General features: G+C 40.5%; 2 protein-coding genes across 3 annotated transcripts; both read left to right on the top strand.

Moving 5' to 3' along the window:
* The first annotated feature begins 848 nt into the window (after window positions 1-848).
* LOC117258299 (14-3-3 protein beta/alpha-1-like) lies at window positions 849-5,641 on the top strand. Its single transcript, XM_033629062.2, has 6 exons — window positions 849-1,006; window positions 2,180-2,481; window positions 2,605-2,728; window positions 3,202-3,365; window positions 3,624-3,719; window positions 3,812-5,641. Exons 2-6 carry the CDS (start codon window positions 2,188-2,190, stop codon window positions 3,866-3,868), a joined length of 735 nt encoding a protein of 244 aa, XP_033484953.1. The 5' UTR covers window positions 849-1,006; window positions 2,180-2,187; the 3' UTR covers window positions 3,869-5,641.
* Window positions 5,642-5,774: 133 nt separating this feature from the next.
* Window positions 5,775-20,843, top strand: pabpc1l (poly(A) binding protein, cytoplasmic 1-like). 2 transcript variants are annotated; one of them, XM_033629060.2, is made up of 17 exons: window positions 5,775-6,053; window positions 7,091-7,295; window positions 7,816-8,009; window positions 8,249-8,364; window positions 9,554-9,640; window positions 10,988-11,127; window positions 11,281-11,375; window positions 13,154-13,291; window positions 14,160-14,255; window positions 16,779-17,039; window positions 18,096-18,183; window positions 18,269-18,388; window positions 18,488-18,624; window positions 18,782-18,890; window positions 18,992-19,122; window positions 20,140-20,215; window positions 20,657-20,843. In XM_033629060.2, the coding sequence occupies exons 2-16, from the start codon at window positions 7,103-7,105 to the stop codon at window positions 20,200-20,202; spliced, it is 1,968 nt and encodes a 655-aa protein (XP_033484951.1). In that variant the 5' UTR covers window positions 5,775-6,053; window positions 7,091-7,102; the 3' UTR covers window positions 20,203-20,215; window positions 20,657-20,843. The 2 variants fall into 2 exon arrangements, with proteins under 2 accessions (XP_033484951.1, XP_033484952.1); XM_033629061.2 differs by lacking the exon at window positions 9,554-9,640.
* Window positions 20,844-21,036: the final 193 nt, after the last annotated feature.

Here is a 21,036-nt window from a genome sequence, read left to right as displayed (position 1 = left end):
TAAATGTAGTGTTTTTATTTTTTCTCCCGTAGTAAGCTAAACTAAACCAGTAGATAGCCTCTAAAGAACATTAAAGGGGATTAAAATGTTCTCTACTTGTTCAGCTTTGTTTAGTTCACTGGGGAAAGAACCAGTCAAGAACCTCTAAAGAACCGTACAGAGGCCTAAGAATGTTGTTGTGTGGCAGCAGTGCTAGATGCAGGCAAAGATCAGACAGGAAAATGTTTTAATTAAGTGCTATTTTGCTATCTCTTGTGTTTCAGGAATATTTATCAGGTCCAGGCCCCTGCACTGATAAATATCTGAACTGCTTTAGTGTCCTTGAGCAAAACACAGAAGCCCTGCTGGCTGCAGAGGTCAAACTTTGTGACTGACCTTTACCTATGACCTTGCTGTGCAGGATAGAGAGATAGGGAGCTTTCGTTTTCCTTGTGTTCATACAATCACACCCAGTAAGAGTCTGCCAATTCCCTGAGCACAATTGTTTATACAGTGATGTAACATGTTTGAATGCTGCAGACAGCTCTAATGTGAAAGCACAAATGGGTTGTCCACCACTGGTGTGCCCAGTCTGGGTCGATGTTAATTTTGTCTGAGTAATATAATAGGAGGAGGTTGCCAGGCAGCAGCGTTAATATGAATTATTTGCTTGAGTCAAATTTGAATTAATAAAAATGCTCGTGTCACCATATCAATGCGAGGAAACCACCGATCGTGACAGCGATGCTACTAAAGCCCGTTAGATTATGAAGAGGTGACGTAAGCGCACATGATAAGTGTGTTTTTTTAGATCTCTGTTTAAATTTTGGCCGTATTAATTATCTTATTTCGCTTGTGTGAGCAGTGGTTGCATTACATAAGGCAGATGTGTGGTGAGAAAAGAGGAAACAGAAGTGGCAGTGTAGCGGAAGTGGTACTGCCCTGAACGATACGCTGAGCGAGACGGAGGACGGAGGCTGAATTGTCCAGAGAGAGAAAAAAAGCAGGACTAAAAGTCGCCAATATTGTAAGTGTAAAAACAGCGCACGTATGTATAGCGCTTTGAAATGCTGTATTTTCATTCGTAGCTCAATGGTAGAATGGCTGTTTCATCGTGTCCCGTTGAATCCCGTTGAGAAGCCATCATGATGGCAAGCTAGCTGGGTTTGTGAAAGGCTAGCAGGTTTGCTCGCTGGCTAGCAGCTAATGCTAACCATCGAGCTAACCGACGGTCGGATTCCGTGACACTTTGTTCTGACAGGCTCGTCAGCCTGGGCGGGCCGTGATACAGCTGTTGAAAATGAATTAAACGCGAAAGTAATACATTACAGTACCAGATTTTGTTAACTGTCGATTATAAAAAATGGCAGATGTGGATTGCCAACACCCCGATCGTGTTTTTTTAAACGAAAGCCAATCGTTGCTTTTGCTGGCCTAGCTAACCAACGTTACCGTTAAATAACGGTACCGCTACATTTGACGACGGCAGCTAGCTAACTGTTAGCCACTCCACTCGCTGTGCGTGATCACGAATACGACAGATTAGCTACAGTAACGTTATCTAATCCAGTTAGATCGCCAACGTAAATAGGAACAAAACAAACGATGAATCAGATCGGTCGCATTTAACAAGCTCACGTTGACATCAGTTAGCGGAATGTATCGCCCCGCTAGCGTTGCTAGCAACATAAGGGGAGGGCATTAAAACCTGACCCGGGAAGGCTTCGGCTGGTGTAGCAAGTGTCGATTGAAACACCCTGAAAGGAGCCTATAAACCCGTTATATGTATTAAATTTTACATTATTGTAGTTTCTAAGACTGCTAATGACGTCGATTCAGTCGTATTCTGCCAAAATTGGGTTGAGAACGATAAAGAAGAGAAAGGATAGGCGAGCGCTATCTACTAAAGCTAGCTTGCAGCTAACGGTTAACCTTAGCTAGTGATGTGTATGGTTGACCCACTTGCCAAGGGGCCCAGCTCGCAATGCTTATCCTCACTTTCCATTGAAGACAATGGTTTCCTTGCCTAAAATACAAGTTTTTCCATAGCAAAATAAAATCAGTCCAAAATACAGAATTAAAGACACCAGAAATGTCTCATGAATGGACAATGTGAGGGCTTTTGTTAAACATCCTTTGTTGTTATTTTAAAATTACTTACACATAACAACTTCTAATACTGTGTTTTATTTTCTCCCAGTCTAGAAAATGGATAAGAACGACCTGGTACAGAAGGCCAAGCTTGCTGAGCAGGCTGAGCGCTACGATGACATGGCTGCAGCCATGAAGTCGGTGACAGAGCAAGGTACAGAGCTGTCAAATGAGGAGCGCAACCTTCTCTCTGTTGCCTACAAGAATGTGGTAGGAGCTCGCCGCTCATCCTGGCGTGTCATCTCCAGCATTGAGCAGAAGACTGAGGGCAACGACAAAAAACAGCAGATGGCACGTGAATACCGGGAGAAGATTGAAACTGAGCTGCAGGAAATCTGCAATGATGTGCTCGTAAGGGTTTCTCATTTCATTGGCATTCTAAATAAAGTCATATTTCATACACTGGTGAAGACGGTGCTTGTGTATAAATTGGCCTGATTATAACAAAACTGATCTATTCCACTTATTTTTCAGGGGCTACTGGACAACTTTCTCATTAGCAATGCATCTGCTGCTGAGAGCAAGGTGTTCTATCTGAAAATGAAAGGCGACTATTATAGATACCTGTCTGAGGTTGCATCTGGGGATAGTAAGAAGGGTAAGAGAGGACATGATTAACATTTTAAATTTGTGTTGTAACAATGTGCTTAAAGCATCATTAACAAATATGTTATAACAACTATTGGTTTGAAGAACTGTGTGAAAGGGGCCACTGGTAGAGATGGGTCCACAGAGCATTATCACCCAGCACTGTGTAATGTCTTCCATCTATTTTATTTTTAAGGCCTTTATATTTATTTTGATTAATTTTCTAAGCTCACACCATCAACTTTGTTTCCTGAAAGAGAATACTGCATTTTTTTAGGCAGACACAAATATTTCTGCATGTCTGCTCAATATGTAACAGGCAGCTGTTTGCAGACACTTTTGCTGTTTGAATTTAAGGAAGCAATACAGTTTGCCATTGTCGTTTCCATTCACTGCCCCCAGGTGGCCAAAAAAAAACTAACACTGCTTTAAAATGTGTCGAAAATCGTGAGAGTTCATTTCTTCATCTTTTTCTGCCTACAGACACAGTGGAAAACTCCCAGCAGGCGTACCAGCAAGCTTTTGACATTAGCAAGGGGGAGATGCAGCCAACACACCCTATCCGGCTGGGCCTGGCCCTCAACTTCTCAGTCTTCTACTATGAAATCCTCAACAACCCGGACAAGGCCTGCAGCCTGGCTAAGGCGGTATGAAGCCTTATGTTATAGTTTTTAAACATTTTACATGTCAGCTGTAGATTTTTAAGATTTCAAGTCAACAAACATAAAAAAGCCAGAAGCCTTGGGTACATGTAATTAGAGGGTGAGGGAATTTTGAGCTGTTTATTTTTGTTGCAGACTAGCTCAAAGAATTTTTCAGTTTTGGACAGTCACAGCCAATCAGTAGTTAGAGGATGCTGCTGGATTATTCAGGCTTTAATAACGAGTGTAATCTTTGTATTTCAGGCATTTGATGACGCCATTGCTGAACTTGACACTTTGAACGAGGATTCTTACAAAGACAGCACCCTGATCATGCAACTACTAAGGGACAACCTGACTGTGAGTTTTAAGCCCCATGCTGTTTTGCCTCTGATTGATCATAACGTGTCACTCACAATGAAATAATAACACTTTTCTTTCTCTGTTCCCAGCTGTGGACATCAGAAAACCAGGCAGATGAGGGAGAGGCCGGAGACGGGGAAAACTAATGGAATTGCACTGTTAATCCACCTACACTCTTATCTTAAACACAGACAGCTTATATACATCCCCCTCCACTCCATCAGCTCCTCCCACTTCTGTATGACAAGCAGCCTGAATTGCTCCTGACCAACTAGTTTACCCCTCTCAGTTCACTGTGAGGTGACAGGGTAATTTTCAGTTAGCAGATTCAGTCACTTTGTGGAAACATGTATTGATTAGTGAGTCTATGTTGCTGTTGTTTTTGTCGGCTTTGTGTGTATGTCTGTATGTAGTGAGAGAGCAAGTGTGAAAGGATGTGAAAGATTGTGTATGTGTGTTTGATTGTGTGTGTGTGTGAGTGAGTGTGTGGTCTGGGGGGGAGGGGGGTGTTGTGAATTCTAATCGTCCTTCCAAATCCCTTTGTCCCAGCTAGTTTGTTGTGCATTTTTCATCCCTTTTTTTGTTACTTTCTTATTTGTGATTCCTCATGATATTTACAGGTTTTATTGTATGGTAATGAAACTGGCAGTTGATTTCCACCAAACACTGTGATGGTAGGCGTTCCATTTGCTTCACAACCCCCAAAACAGTTTTTGTGTTCAAAATTTTCCAGACACATGTACAATCCTGTATTAACAACTAAATGCAATTCTGCTGTGGGCTCATACAGAAAGGAGGCAGGCTGTATTGTGACACTGACATCTTGGTGTAATGCTCCTTGATCTTGTTCACAAATTCACAGTTTCAAAAGTTTTAAGGGACCCCTTAAATTGTCATGTTAGATTTGTTCAGACATTCCACATTATTAGGCTTTTGGAAAGGCAGTGCATCTTCTTTTATTTTATTTTTTAAACTAAGTATGGATTATCATTGTAGTTTTACTCACTGTTAAGGTGCTGCTTGATCTCAGTACAATGGAAATTGTATGTGCGTAAATGTGGTTCCATGTATTTTGCAAGATTGACTATCATCTGTATGTAAAACCTAAAGTAACCTTTTATTGATGTTAATTGAAAATGTCTTACCACACTGTATCAACCCTGCTTGCAAAATATTCCTCTTAAAGCGGTTGTTTTTCCCCCAAAAAATCTGTGCCTGGCTTTCTCTTGCAGCCTCCGTGGCTGCATCTGCTTGTTGTTTTTAGAAATCTCAAAGGGAACGAGTTAGATGGGACAAAAAATGCAAAATCTTGACATCAGTTTATATCCAGGTGCATCTCTGCTGTTAAAGATAGCTGGTGTGAATGATCACCTCAAGAAAAAAAGAAATCAGGTCTATTTTGAAGGTGCAATTTGAAGAAGCCCAATCCATCACTTTGGAAAGAAGCTCAGTGTCACAATACCATTTATCACCACTACATTCCACATATTGTAGTTGAAGACACCATTCCACATTATAGCTGACAGTCTGTTTACTCTGACAATGCTCCGATGAATTGAAATAATCTTCTGTTGAAAAAAAAAACATCATGTCAGTTTATTATTATGCTTGATGAAAATGCAGTTAGTGAATGTGGAACGAAGCCTGTCTGTATATCAGGTATCTACTTGCTTTGTTTTTACTGACAAGTCTTATGGCTAAAAATTTGCTTCTGTAACAGTCTATTACCCAGTGCACACACGTGGTTGTGAAAATTTAGAATAGCTCTAAAAAGCAATGACGAAATGGAGATAAACAATGGTTGGTGTAATTCTAGCTTTGTGTTTATGTATCTTAAAACCATTCTAGTTTCACTATACATGTAAGAAATAGGAAAGTGTCAAAGATCATTCAGTGAAATAAAGTTTCGTTTAAGATAACAGGCAAATTACGTCTTCATTTTTGTTCACGGGAAACATTAACATGATTTAGTCATTTATTAAGATAGTTCAGAGGTTGTGTGTAGGCTGTGGCTTCAGACAAGGCCTAGCAAGCGTCCACAAGAGGGCGAAATCAATAACATACTGTTAAACATAACATACATAGAAATATAACCTATAACATTACATTTAACCTTTGGTTTGCGAGAACTAGTTCTTATCGCGGAGTGTCACGTCAGTTAACCTCTGCCCTCTCCCAGCTTAATTGGAACGACGGCAGGCGGAGGAAGAGAGCTGCAGGTGTTCCACGGTCATAATTAAACGAAAACAAGCTCGCGCCCATGTGGAGAGAGGTGAACGCTGCACTTCAAATCACACATCAGTGTTCCGACATTTTGACTATTTAAAAGCCGTAAGTAACGTTATTTATTTAATTAATTAAGTTCTTTCACTTCGTTTAATTTACAGTTGGAGGCACCACCTGCCATCGCTATCAGCTAATTTTGATGTGGAGTGCTCGAGTTAGCGGTTCAAATTTAGCCAACTTTAATTTTAGCTAATGTTAGCTTCTTAGTGTCCTTGGTAACAATTCAATCAATATTTTTAAAATTTTTAAACTCACTTCACTGTTGACCTAGCTTGTTATGTTTATTAAAACTCTATTATAATTAAAAATGAGGTGATAAAACTGTTAATATGTGTCACCCCAGCGTCAAGCTAGTTTAATTACACCCTTTTGTCTTGGCATGATTATCAACATACATTATTTTTACATCAATATTCTCCATAACAACACATGCACTCAGTTGCCAGTTTGGTAGGTACATCTAGCTTGTTAAAATCAATAAAGTACTAGTGAAATACTACTTTAATTAAGGTTATAAAATCTAGGATTTTGTTGCAACAGTTTTTGAGGTATTTATTTTGGGGAGGTTTTACTTTCCTGGTGTGATTGAACTATTTTGCATTATACAGAGAGGTGTTTATAATATTTGGTCTTGCTTACCCTCATTGATATTTCGGGAGTGACTTAATAAACAAATCAAATAGTACATCAAGTACAAATCAAAGAATCAGAAGCCACATTTTATTGTGTCTATACTGTCACAACCAGCCAAAAGTATATTATAATTAATTTTAGGAACTAACTATTTTTTATATGAGTATTTTTTTCTTCTTCTGGTGTTATTAATAATTATTGTATTACTGTGGCCTCATAAATAATTATGGAGCTGAACCAACACTTTGGTCAATGAAAACAGAATATGATAACCTTCAGAAAGGTAGAAATTGTTGCAAAGCTGTTAAATAGGTTTGCATGGGATGTGACTTGGTATAATAAACTGGCAACACAGTCAACATTTTGCCTTATTTCTTGCTGTTTAAGATAATTGAGTTGGAACTTCCAAAAAAAGTGCAATAAATTATACTTCTTTTTTCTTGAACTAGCTGTCACCCAAGATGAACACCAGCGGTCCAACGTATCCCCTCGCCTCTCTGTATGTAGGCGACCTGCATCCAGATGTTACAGAGGCCATGCTCTACCAGAAGTTTTCTCCTGCAGGACCCATCATGTCAATCCGTGTGTGTCGTGACATCATCACCCGAAGATCTCTGGGATATGCCTACATAAACTTCCAGCAACCAGCTGATGGTAAACTACCGTTTTTGACCAGTCCACCCAAATTAAAACTTTAAAACTGTTATTTTTATCACTAGAAGATGCACTTACATGTTTCAGTGAAGTTAACAGGGACCAAAGCTTTTCCCATAGTAACAAAACTATACATTACAATAGCCACTGTGCAACATACTGTTACCTATTATGGATCTACAGTAATCTCAGGGTTGATTTGAAGCCACACTGGAATTCACCTGATATCCTCAAGTATTTCTGAATTTATCCTATGAGAAGTTTATTTAATTAACACTTTTAATCAAGCAAACAAATGAAATGAATGTGAAATACATTCTTAATCAATGTCGTTCAACCAACCTGAGTATTTTATCTTGGTCAAAGGAAGTTTAATTTCCCACAGACAGAGCCATGACTTAGTCTTGCATGATGAGTGATGATGCTTTATGATATGCTTATTATGATTAATATATATATATATATATATATATATATATATGTGTGTGTGTGTGTGTATTTTTTTTTTTTTTTTTTTCAGCGGAGTGCGCCCTGGACACAATGAACTACGATGTTATCAAGGGCAGGCCTATCAGAATAATGTGGTCTCAGCGTGACCCGGGACTCAGGAAGTCTGGTGTGGGAAACATCTTCATCAAGAACATGGATGAGTCTATTGACAACAAGGCGCTGTATGATACCTTCTCTGCCTTTGGCAATATTTTGTCCTGCAAGGTAAGTGGCGTGGATCATCCTACAAATATAAGCAAAATTATGTGAATTAAACAATGATCTGTGCAATGAACCCTTTACAAAAACATTATATTCATATCACTCTGGATAGATCAGTAGATAATGTATACAACTGAGTATTGCCCAGAACAAGAGTACATATTTTAAATCTCAAATGCAAAGTGCTTTTTTTGCAGCAAACTCTTTGTAATTTGCATGATTTAAAGCCTTTGCTTTTGTAGGTTGTTTGTGACGAGAAAGGATCCAAAGGCTATGGATTTGTTCACTTTGAGACTCACGAGGCTGCAAACCGGGCCATCACCACCATGAATGGGATGCTGCTGAATGATAGGAAAGTGTGAGTAAACTAAATACAATCTAAAAAGGTGGCAAAAGTGCAATCTAAAACAGTAACTAAACCCCAGACCACTTTTTTCCAGTTGAAAACCAATATATATGTTTATTTAGTAGTGTTAATTGATTCAGAGCCAAAGCTTGAAATTTTAGTGCGATGTATTTAAATTTTACATGTTGTCATTAATATGGATAGTGAACTGCCCTCTACAGGTTGAAACCTGGCTATTGCAATCAAATTTTGCCATTGGCTGATCTGGTGCTGAGTGATGTATTTGGACGCAGCTTTCGTGATTAACCAAATTGCGAAGAATCGGACCAAGCTAATGATGTGTGGAGCATGTTGACAGAAGTTTCAACATTTATATTTGTATGCACAATCAAAGCAGCTAACTAACGTTAGCCCAAGAGGGTAGCAGTTGACTTGGCTACCCGCAACTCTCTAGCTGTTTGCTGTCTATCTCTCCTTCACTCCACTGAGCTCCCGTGTGCTGAGCCCCGTCCGTGGCAAAACACCATAAACAGAAACACAGTATAAAACGGTTTAAATTATTTCCCGAAGTTACTAAGCACTTGTTTCAGTTCAGCTCAGTGTGAGTCTGTCTTGCGCTTTCTGTGGCATTTCACAGCGGTCTATAACTCTCACCAAGTAAATGCAACAAAAGCCCGTCATCATTAATGTATCCTAATCCACACAAAAGATGTACAGACAACTAAAAGAAACACTCAGTGGAATACAATTCATTCAGGTGGGCCAGCTCAGGCGAGGCTGCACTGAAGCAGCACTGGACAATAGTCTCTTAAAGGGACGGAGAAATCCCCTCGAGACAGCCGCAAGGCCAAAAGATTACAGAGAGGGTCTGTTACTTTATACTTTGTCCAAAAAAAACTAAAAACACTAAGGAACGACTTGGATAAAGGGAAATGTTCTCTAAGTATTGCAGAGGGGGAGTTGCTGTGGATTGGGAAGTGGCGTGATGGTGTGACTGGGCGTCTCTTAAGGCCCCCTCCCAGCCACACTCATTTTCATGTTGCAGGGAGGAGACACTTTGGCCAAAAGTCAGGGGTTTAGTTACTCTTTAAAACAGTAGGTTGAGGCAAAGAGTAGTGTAGAATATATAAGCATGTTAACTATGTAAACTGTAAATTCATGCTGGATGACTTTTCCATGTGTTTTTTTTTTTTTTGCTCAGTGGAAAGACAGGTAAACAATTGGAATCTGGCATTGTCAACCCAATGGCCCATTTGCTGGGGAGAACATTTCAGTTGTCCCTGCTTAGGTCAGTGAATAAGTAGGATCTGTGTTGAAGTTTGTTGTCTGTGTGTGTATTGTGATTTTTAGGACTAAACAGGCAAAGCAGGATCATCATAAAGTGATCATGTCAATACAGTGTAGGTTTGTCTTTCATGATGGAAGGAGGACGATTCATATGTGTTCTTATATGTGATCTGCTGTGTGAACAGTTTTTACATAGATAATAAATAAACCATGCTGCAGTTAAACATTACAGTTACAGCTGGAAATGACAATGGAAATCAACAAGTTTGCCGATTTCACACATCTCCACAACTGTAATCAGTTGCCAGTTTTCTACCCGACAGTGATTGTTGCTGTTAGCACGACATCACAGTAATTTAACCTATTTGTAACTTAGCTATGCTGCATGGATCTGCCGTTAGTTGCTTCATAGCTGATAAAGTAATTTGCAAACAAGCCCCGGGTCTGGATGAATTAGCTGACAGTACCCACTCAGTACAGTGTTTTGCTAGTGAGCAATTTGTCTGTGTTGGAAAGCAAGCCAACATTAGCTAACATTAGACAGCTAAAATTCCAATATCACAATATATTTCACTTGAAGAATTTAGTGTTTATTAGACCACAAATGAGACAAGAATTAGCTACTAGCACTACCAGCTGCACTTCGGCTTCCCTCACAGCAGGTGAGAGATTCACTTTACTTTACTCTGGAGACGGTTCCTCGGACAGTGGCTGTAACGGCTCTAATTCAGGCAGCGCAAACCTCAGCTGTAAGTCAAGGGCCATCTCCAGGCTGCGGCTGCTAAATGTATACAATGGAAACACAACACGTGTTGACTCTGTGTTGTGGGGTAGGTGCTGGTCGTTTGTTGACGTTACCAGACTCCTTTTCTAAGCTAAAGTTAGCTACTGTTGCACACTGTTGGGAGAAGTTTGCCTGATGGGCTTTCTGCCAGAGAAGGATTTCTTTCATGTTCATCACGTCGTTTCGATTTTCATGGAAAATTCAGCCCGAGCCTTTTAGATAGACGTCAGTCCACAGGCTGTTAAAGGCAACGGAGGAAGTAGGGGAAGTTCTTATTTTTTTAACTTATGTTACAGTCAGTTCACCCATTGGCAATGAAAATGGTTAATGCATTTTAAAAGTTACAAACAGTACCTTTAAACAAATACATTCTTTGTGTCTTAAAGTTGTCTAAAAGTTAGGTCTGTTAATGTTGTGTCCTTCATGTTTGTCCTCATTAACTGTCTTGTGGTGTTTTTGATGCTGTGTGCTGAAGCTTTCACACTGTGAACAATCAAGTTTTCAACTATCTAACTTTCTGTGCTTCCTTTATGTCCCTGGTGATGGGTTTGATCCTGTCTGCAGTTTCGTTGGCCATTTTAAGTCCCGCAAGGAAAGAGAGGTGGAGTTTGGCACCAAAGCTCTGAAGTTCACCAACGTTTACGTCAAAAACTTCGGTGAAGACTACACTGATGAGAAACTGAAGGAACTCTTTTCTGCATTTGGTAAGAAAGCATAATTTTTAATTCTTGTGTTGCTCTCCTACTCAGTTTGGGGCCTTTCTGTAATAAATTTATTGCCACGGTTGATCTTAAATCTGTATAACTACCACTTTGTATATCAGATAGTTACAGACCAGTTTGTGCTCAAACTCTCAGGGAGGACTCTCAGTGTGCGGGTGATGAAGGATGAGAGGGGCCGTTCACGGGGATTTGGCTTTGTAAACTACGCTAACCATGAGGATGCTCAGAAGGTAGAGTGTGCCAAGTTTTCCTGTCCACCCAGATGGGATACCTGCCAACAGTAGCAGTGCATTAAGGTGACACCAAAACCTGCAAAAATAAATATATTATGAGTTTGTCACACCACAGAAAAATGTTATTTTTTAGGATTACAAACATCTACAAACACCTGTAGGAAATATCTGGTGATAGGTCAACCAGTAGTATTAATGTCGGTGCTTGCACATAAACACTGACTGTGCTAGGGACAAAAACAGTCCAGTGAAAGAAAGAAGGAATAAAGGTAAGTAAAACAAATATTAAAAAAAAACGCAGGACAAAACCAAACCGTAGGTTATGACCACACAGAGATGTCAAATACAGAGGTAATGATGATGAGACGAGGTGCATAAAAGTAAGAAAAAAACTTTGAAAATATACCTCAGACTTTGAATCCTCGAGTCTCTCCCAGTCCTACACCCTCATCTAACCCTCTGACGTTGGAGATGTACCTGCCCCATTTCAAATGGGAACACCTCACTCTGTTCATAAGTCTTTATGACAGGTCCTCCAGCAAGGCTAATCTACCTAAATGATTATGCCAGATTTACAGGGGCGAGGGCGGCAGAGACGGCCTTCCTCGCAGAAATAATGACTTTACACCCCAGCATCAGTGCAGTCTGCACCCATTCTGCATCAGGGGATGGGACATCTGCGAGGAGCGACGGGTCCCCAAAGATAAACAGACAGCGGGAGAAAGGCACATCAGGCCCTGTGAGCTGTGTAGCATGTCTGAATCTCAAATTTAAACTCCTGCATTTTACTGCAGCGCCACAACATACAAATCAACATACCTTCTACCTTCTTACTCAAAAGCATTGCAATGACACGTACATTAATTTAATAAATCATAACAACCCTTTCCAGCCTTTTGCCTGAACTGGAGAATCAGTTTTCATCACTGGATTAGCTTGGCAAATGTTTGGGCATTACATCAATTTGAAAACTGAAAATAAAGGATTCACAGACTGTCACAACAGTCTAACAATACCTGAAGCAATTTCCTCACTTGTACATGGCGGTTAAAGTGAACAGAAAATATAAAATGGCCAAATATCCGTTAGGTGATCCATGGTGTAACTTTAGCGGCGATGAACAATGTTAAAGTGACTTCTCCTACCAGGAACATGCTCCACTGAAAATCCTAATATATTGTTCTTGGTTGAGGACAAAAGTGAACAGGATGGTGCTGTTTGCTGCCCTCTGGACACAGTGCTCCAGGGTGCTTTCACCTCAAGTGTCCACGCATAGCATTTGTACTTGTCATTTACAATTTGTAGACACGTTTTTTTAGCTGCAGCTTGTTCTACGGAGGATTCCATACTTTGCCTGGACGCAGCTTTCTCGCTAGGAGAGCTGCGGGCAGGAGGAGAGGCCCAAGCTCTCATAGTGTGGACACGAATATCAACTGGCGGGTCCTCCCCCGTTGCGATATATGCATTATCATAATTTACAAACAAAATGTAACTCCTCAATATCTAGAAAAATACAAATATTAAACAAAAAATCAAGTCCTTTCAAGTCATCTTTCCCAAGTCAAAGTCAAGTCTTTCATCAGTTTTAGTCAAGCTAGTCTCAAGTCCTCACGACTTTACTCATCCAGAGCCTCATTATACATCTGTAGAAGTAAAGGGTGCTCTGAGAGTGTTGCTAAATCACTCCTTAACTAGGAGTCTTAGACATTATTAGAGTAAGTTAGGAGCTCTGACTATTTTCAGAATATTTGTGAATATGTCTTCTTGTTTTTCAGGCAGTCAATGAAATGAATGGGAAGGAGATCAATGGGAAGATCATCTACGCCGGTCGGGCTCAGAAGCGGCTGGAGCGCCAGGGAGAGCTCAAGCGCAAGTTTGACCAGATCAAACAGGACCGCATCCAGCGCTATCAGGTGCTGCTGCATTGTATGCATATATGGATGTTGTCATTTTTACAACAGTGTTAATAGTGTTTCTTTTACCTATATTTGATACTGTCCCTATTCCCAGCTGAGTAAGTGTCAGATTCAGCTGTCCCCACCTCACATGCTGATATTTATCTGATAAATACATCTGGAATTAGTAACACACGTGCCTTGTGTTGATACATCTGTGAGTGCAGAGGGACACTGTTTACCTTACTTTAAGTGTTAGAGTAGGGTTAGACATAGGATATGTAAGGCAGCCAACATGCACACATGAACGTATAGTTAAAAGGAGGTATATCTCGAGCCTTAAGGTAATAAAATTCAACTATGAAAACCTCTTAAGGTGAGATGTAACAGGTTATATCTGGTTGTCTTGTCATCACTGTCAAGCTACCAGGCAATTAGTGGGAATTTACTGAGAGTAACTGCACCTGGCCAAGAAATATTCCGACACATAATCCTCTGTAAAACTGAGAATCATTTTTATGTTTTGAGGTTTGTTTTTAAACAAGCTGGTGCTGGTAGGTGGATTTTTTCACCTTCAGACTGAGGCTCACTGTTTCCCACTGTTTCCGGGGGTGAGGGTGATAACGATCTTCAAACCTAATAACCTTGGTAAGAAAGCCAGAAAGTGTATTTTACAAAATGTCAACCTTTTTTTCTTTTTAATCATTCAAAACAGAGATTTGTACTGTATGATTTCCAAATCAATTGATGTGTACTGTGCTGGTTTCAGCTGACTGACTTTCAACAAGCAGGACAACTTAGACATAGGATGATATGACATCACTGCAATGTAGGCATATTTTAAAAGTGGTGCAGAAAGAAATAATTCTTCTCCTTCTGATTCCAGGGCGTGAATCTGTATGTGAAGAACTTGGACGATAGCATAGATGATGAGAGACTCCGGAAGGAGTTTGCCCCCTACGGCACCATCACCAGTGCCAAGGTAATGAGATAAGACCTTGGGCCTTCTTCACTAAAATTTGCAGCTACACACGTTACAATCCTTGTATCTTTTTCTTGATGTATCCGAGGTAGGAATGAAACTACAGCACAGTAAAAGCCTGGAACTCACAGCCTTGTACAGTCCCTGACAAAAGTCTTGTCGCTTATCCTAGTTGTAGGAACAACAAATAATAACCTGACTTGTAGTTGATCAATTGGGATCAGAAATAGTTTATATGAAAGGCAAAGGCCTTTAGATTATGCTTATTATACCAAAATAAAGTTGTGTATCATTCATTGAGTTTTATCATTTAATTAGGACAGAAAGGTCAGATCTTGCTTGGACAAAAATCTTGTCGTGTCTTTAAACGATTCAACCAATCACAGATTAGAGCTCCACCTGTGACAAATACTGTAATTAACACATTCCCAGGTGTGTATAAAAAGAACCCCAGCAGACCAGACCTTCATGTGAAGTGCAACCTGACCGCTGACAACATGCCAAAGATTCAACCACAGACCAAAGTGCTGATCATCAAGAGCCTGAAGACCAAGTCTGCTGCTGAGGTGGCAGACATCTTCAGTGTATCCAAACGTCAAGTGGAGAGAATAAAAAAAAGATTTGAAGAAACTGGTGACGTTCATGACAAGCCCAGGTCAGGCAGACCCCGTAACACAACTGTTAGAGAGGACCGTTTGTTGCTTCGGCAGTCCAGGGCCAGCCCTTTTTCAACTGCAGCAGAGCTACATCAGAACTGGTCACCAGAAACCCCTGTATCTACCAGAACAGTTTGTCGAATTCTCTCACACAATGGTATCCATGGCCGAATTACTGCTCACAAACCAGCATTAAACAGAAGACAACAAAAGAATCGTGTTGCATTTGCCAAGGCCCACAGCGTGCAGAAAGGATGGACAGTGGAAAAGTGGCAGAAGGTTGATTTTTCTGATGAATCATCCATTGAACTGCATCCCAATTGCCACAAATACTGCAGAAGACCTGTTGGAACCCGCATGGACCCAAGATTCACCCAGAAAACAGTCAAGTTTGGTGGAGGAAAAATCATGGTTTGGGGTTACATCCAGTATGGGGGTGTGCGAGAGATCTGCAGAGTGGATGGCAACATCAACAGCCTGAAGTATCAAGAGGTTCTCGCTGCCCATTACATTCCAAACCACAAGAGAGGGCAAATTCTTCAGCAGGATGGTGCTCCTTCTCATACTTCAGCCTCCACATCAAAGTTCCTGAAAGTGAAGAAGGTCAAGGTGCTCCAGGATTGGCCAGCCCAATCACCAGACATGAACATTATTGAGCATGTCTGGGGAAAGATAAAGGAGGAGACTTGGAAGATGAAACCAAAGAATCTTGATGAACTCTGGGAGTCCTGCAAGACTGCTTTCTTTGCCACTTCATCAATAAGTTATTTGAGTCATTGCCGAGACGTATGGATGCAGTCCTCCAAGCTCATGGAAGTCATACACGATATTAATTCTTTTTCCCAAGGCACCATGACTTTATGTTCTGATGTTATGGGAGCATGTTTGTGTATTCAAAATAAAGTATCATTTCTACAGTACATTATTTTTGTATGCAACAAGACTTTTGTCCAAACAAGATCTGACCTTTCTGTCCTAATTAAATGATAAAACTCAGTGAATGATGCACAACTTTATTTTGGTATAATAAGCATAATCTAGAGGCCTTTGCCTTTCATATAAGCCATTTATGATTCCAATTGATCAACTACAAGTCAAGTTATTATTTGTTGTTCCTACAACTTGGATAAGCGACAAGACTTTTGTCAGGGACTGTAGATGTAAGCTGGACACACACTGTGCTGATTTAGTCCTTTTTCATGGCAACTGTGGTTAACTTGAATTTTGATTAATTTTAGTTCAAATGTACTTAAACAGTACAACATTTTCGCAGTGGAGGATAAAATCATCTTCTGAACAAAGTCCACATTCATTTGTTTGCTCAGTGTGTATGTTGTCTACACTGGACAAATAAAAACAGTATTGGACAAAAAAGGAACAGGAGCTCTAAAAGCAGGAATGACCACATAAGTGATTTCTGCATCAGGATCATTTTCACGGCTGCAGGAAGGAAAACAGGCGACATGCTAGAGAGGAGGCGTGACTATTGAGCTACTTGTGCTCAGACTAATTATTTTACAATAAAAGGCTAATTTCCCTGTCATTTCTTTAAGTTTTAGTGTTCATTAGGTTATGCAGATGTTGCGCCATCCTGATTTTGTTATCAATAATTCATGTCACAGTTTTGGCAGAGCTCCAAAAGGCAAAACTACATTCAGTTTTCAGTATCTATGGGTCAACAAGTCTCCTCAGGTTTTTGCCTTCAGGTCTCAAATCAAGCTGCGTCTTCAGGTATTAAAGTTTCATGTAAGTCGGGTCTCATAGCAGATGACCCAAAGTAGACTTGAAACTCCTCATTTTTGTGACTGCTGTCTCAGGTCTATGGTGCCATCGTTAAGTTTCTTATGCATGCCTTTGTTTCCTGCAGGTCATGACAGATGGCTCCCAAAGCAAGGGCTTTGGCTTTGTTTGCTTCTCTTCACCGGAGGAAGCGACAAAAGCAGTGACTGAAATGAACGGGAGAATTGTTGCGACCAAGCCGCTGTACGTGGCTCTGGCTCAGCGGAGGGAGGAACGTAAAGCAATCCTGACCAATAAATACATGCAGAGACTTGCTACCTTGAGGACCATGACGAGTCCGATCATTGACTCGTACCAGCAGGCTGGATACTACATGACTGTACCACAGGTAAGCATGTTCGAATAGTGAGAACAGAGAGGCAAGTGATATTAATAATTTGGGGGAAAAAAGTTTTTGATTACTTTTTAGTAAATGCCATACACTAAAAGAAAGAAAACACATTTTATCATTTGCAGTGTTTTGATTTGTACATAAACATAAATGCCTTTTAGTATCACGAATGGAAGTCTGAATGTAAGACTTCTGCGTGGCCAACAAGTGGAGTCTATAAAAAGCAAATTTAACCAAACAAACAAAATTGTGGTAGCAAAACCAAACTCTCAAAAGCCAACAAGTCATTATTATGTACAGTACTCTTTACCCCATAAAGGTGAGGGGAAAAATAGTCATTGTGCTCCTCTTTAATTTAGCTCATTGTTCAGGACGGCATTTTAACCATCAGGATGTTACAGGATGTGGTCTGTAAGAGACGTAAACATTCAGCAAGACTAGCCAATAGAGAATTTCACCATCAGAATTTCTAAATACCATCTTAGGCTACATACCACTGGCTGACAACATGCCCATTTGTTGAGATTTCACTTGTTCTTCTTGCACGTGGCTTAAATTTTTCTGTCATAGTTGCATTTGTTTGTGTGGGCAAAAACATTTTAACCTCACACATTTTCACACAAAAGTCAGATTTCACACTGGATTCATAAAATGCATTAAAAGGGTAAGCAGCTCTTCCTGCAGACAACAAATTGAACAGAATTTTAAATTACAGGAGAACTGGCGAGTGTGCCAAAAAACACTAGGTTATGGTGGCTGTAATTATTACTGGGGTTGTGGTGAAAAATTGCTTACATATGCTGGCTGGATTAAAAACCAGGGCAGGTAATATTAAAAGCCCCCCTCCTCCCCTGGAGAAATACATCCAGTCCGAATGGGGCTACAGACATATTTCACTGGACTTAAAAGTTAATGTGGGATCCTGCTTGAATGATGAGTGTCCATATCTGTTTAATTCTCATCAAAAACCAATAATTACAAAACCTCCAACTAATTGGGATTCACAGGTTGACCTGCAGTATGTTTTTTAATTAATGAATATGTATCATGCAGCCTCCCACTCGCTCCTTCTACAACCACAATGCTGTCAGCAACATGAGACCAGTGCCTCGCTGGACAGGACAACCACCAAGACTACAGGGTGAGGGGGTCGTATGTTTTAGATTTATATTATACACAGATACATGCATATATGTGATGTGTATTAATGTCTCCACTGTTTTTAGGTCCCTACTCAACCCAGTTTGTCGGTACCGCCGTTCCTCGACGTGGATCAGCCCCCATCGCTACAGTCAGACAGGCCTCCACCCAGGCTCCACGCGTCATAAGCTCCTCACAAAAGACAAGTAAGAACCAGAGTTATGATGACATGATAAACTCCATCTTTGTAGAATATGCTGTTTACGTGGATGGTAGAATCTGACATGTGTAACATCTTTATTTAGATAACATTGGCACCCAGACTGTAGGAGGGCGTACTGACGTGCCTGGTATGACCAGAGGCGGCCAGTACAAGTACTCGTCTGCAGTGAGAAATGTCCAGCAGGTGATCACGGCACCTGCACCCATGCCAAGACTACAGGTACTGCAGTCTGTACTGAACTGTAATGTGAAACTGTTGTCACGTGTTTGGGTTTCATGGTTGTTTCTGGTGCCTTGTACCCAAAGTTATGTTCACGACTAGTTTTTCTTACCGAGACATGATCGCAGTAATGCTGTGTCACACTCGATGTCTTTAGGCTGTTCCTGCACCCCTGATGGAGCCACCAGTGCACATTCAAGGCCACGAGCCGCTCACCGCCTCCATGTTGGCTGCAGCTCCACTCATGGATCAGAAGCAGCTTCTCGGTATGGCATCATTCAGTTCAGCTTTTTTCTTCCTCTTTTCTGTAGATTGAAGTAACTTGTGTATTTGGTTGTTAATCCTCTCCCTCTGTTGTGACACACAGGGGAGCGATTGTACCCAGTGATTCATGCCCTTCACCCAAACCTGGCTGGAAAAATCACTGGCATGCTGCTGGAGATCGACAACTCGGAGCTGCTGCACATGCTGGAGACGCCAGAGTCCCTGCACTCTAAGGTTTAACTAACTAACCATTACACAGTTGCTTTTGTTAGGATTTGCATGTCTAATACAATTTTTTTAGATTTAGAAAAAAGCAGTATCCAACGAGTCGCTGCAAAGTTGAGTGTACAAGTGTTTGTTTGACCTTGGAAATAGTAATTTTACACATACACAAAAGGTTTACACATGGTCCCTGACTATTTTTTTAACTGCATCTCAAAGTCTTCAACCACAAACATGTTTACAGCCTGGTACAAAAAAGGCTCTGGCCTCTGTAGCTAATTTCAACATTCAAGACAACTGTACTCACTTGTTTACATTTTATCAAGGCTTTAAGTTACATATAATGATGTGCAGGGCTGCTGGAGTTAGACTGTCAGCAAGGCATGGCTACAGTCTGAGTCAGATTCACCCCTCGCTCCACCACAGATCCAACCTCTCCTCCAAATATGGTCAATGCTTAACTTCTGGCTTCAAAACAGGAGTCAACTAAAGGTTGATGTCACAGTAGCTGTGTTCATTATTTTATACCGTCTGTGACAGAAAGTTACCCCCAGTACAGTTGACATGAATGTTGTATTAACTGTAGAGGCCAAGTATATAGACCTGTATCATGCTGTAAACATTAAGTCTGCTGTTAAATCAGGCATCTTATCATGGAGGTCTATGAGGATTGACTGGCTTCTGAAGCCAGCCTCACGTAGCCTTTAGAGGAACTGCAGTTTTTGGCACTTACTGTGTTGGCTTCATTTTTCATCTCTGGAGGCTGCTGCTTATATCAACCTCACTTGCCTGGTCAAGAAAGTCTGGCACATTACAACTCATAAAACCACAATGTGTTGTGTTTGTCTACAAATTAAGTGAGATATAGAGTGTTACTTAGTGAGCTTTAGAGATGTTGGTAGATGGATTGTGTTGCCTTTGGACAGAGCCAGGCTAGCTGTTTCCCCCGTTTCCAGTCTTCATACTAACCTAAGCGAACCTGACTGGAGCTTTATATTTAACATCTTCTTTTTCCTCTCCTTCGGTCAGGTGGACGAGGCGATCGCTGTCCTGCAGGCTCACCAAGCGAAGGAATGCTCTCCTAAGAAGTGAAGAGCCCTTTCAGGTCAGCAATAACTTCCTCTTCCTGTGTTGAGAGACTTCAGCAGTAAATGGATCCTTACAGCACCCGACTGTTTACAGCACATGCAGCGCTCAGTGTTTACAGTTACTACAAGTTTGAAGTATCTGTTGGAAGTATGGCTCATGTTGACTTAAGGCGAGTGTTTGTACAGATTTGTTCAGGTGTTTACAACAGAACTGAAGTGAATGTTAGGTGTAAATTAATGTCCTGTGTGGAAAACTCCCCCATCCTAAATGGTTTTGCCTTAAGTTACAGTATTTGCTTATTTGGTAAAATGATATTTGATTGTAACATTGGGAAGTCAGAACTTTGGTTGCCTCTGTGACAATCACAGTCTGACAGCTCAGAATGAATCCTGCACAGCTGTGTTTTATAGAAAAAGCGTTTCACACATTAAGACTTTGACCATGTCATTTTTTCCAGATGTCAACGACTTTCTGGAGGAGGGAAAAATAGTAATAAAAAAAGAGTAAAATTTTGAAAAAAAAAAAGAGAAAAAAAAGAAAAGAGAAAAATGTAAATTGACAGTAAAGAGATTTGTAAAGTTAAAGATATTTTGTTGTTGCAATACCTTTTGTTAGAAGATAAAGTTTACAGTATATGCATGAAACCTGTCTTGTGTCATTTGTTTAACACAAAGAGAGATGCTGCAGTACATCATCTTTAGGATTAATATTGTAGTCGTCCACATTCAAATGCAGTGGATAAGACGGTCCCAGATGGTTCCTCAGAAAGGTTCATGGAAGGGACTATGCGCTGCTCTTAAATGTAGGTGTGGTGGTTAATCAGATGTACATTTATCA

This window comes from Epinephelus lanceolatus, chromosome 8, assembly GCF_041903045.1.
Source record: "Epinephelus lanceolatus isolate andai-2023 chromosome 8, ASM4190304v1, whole genome shotgun sequence".
Classification (NCBI taxonomy): domain Eukaryota; kingdom Metazoa; phylum Chordata; class Actinopteri; order Perciformes; family Serranidae; genus Epinephelus; species Epinephelus lanceolatus.
This window is presented reverse-complemented; position numbering and strand designations above follow the sequence as displayed.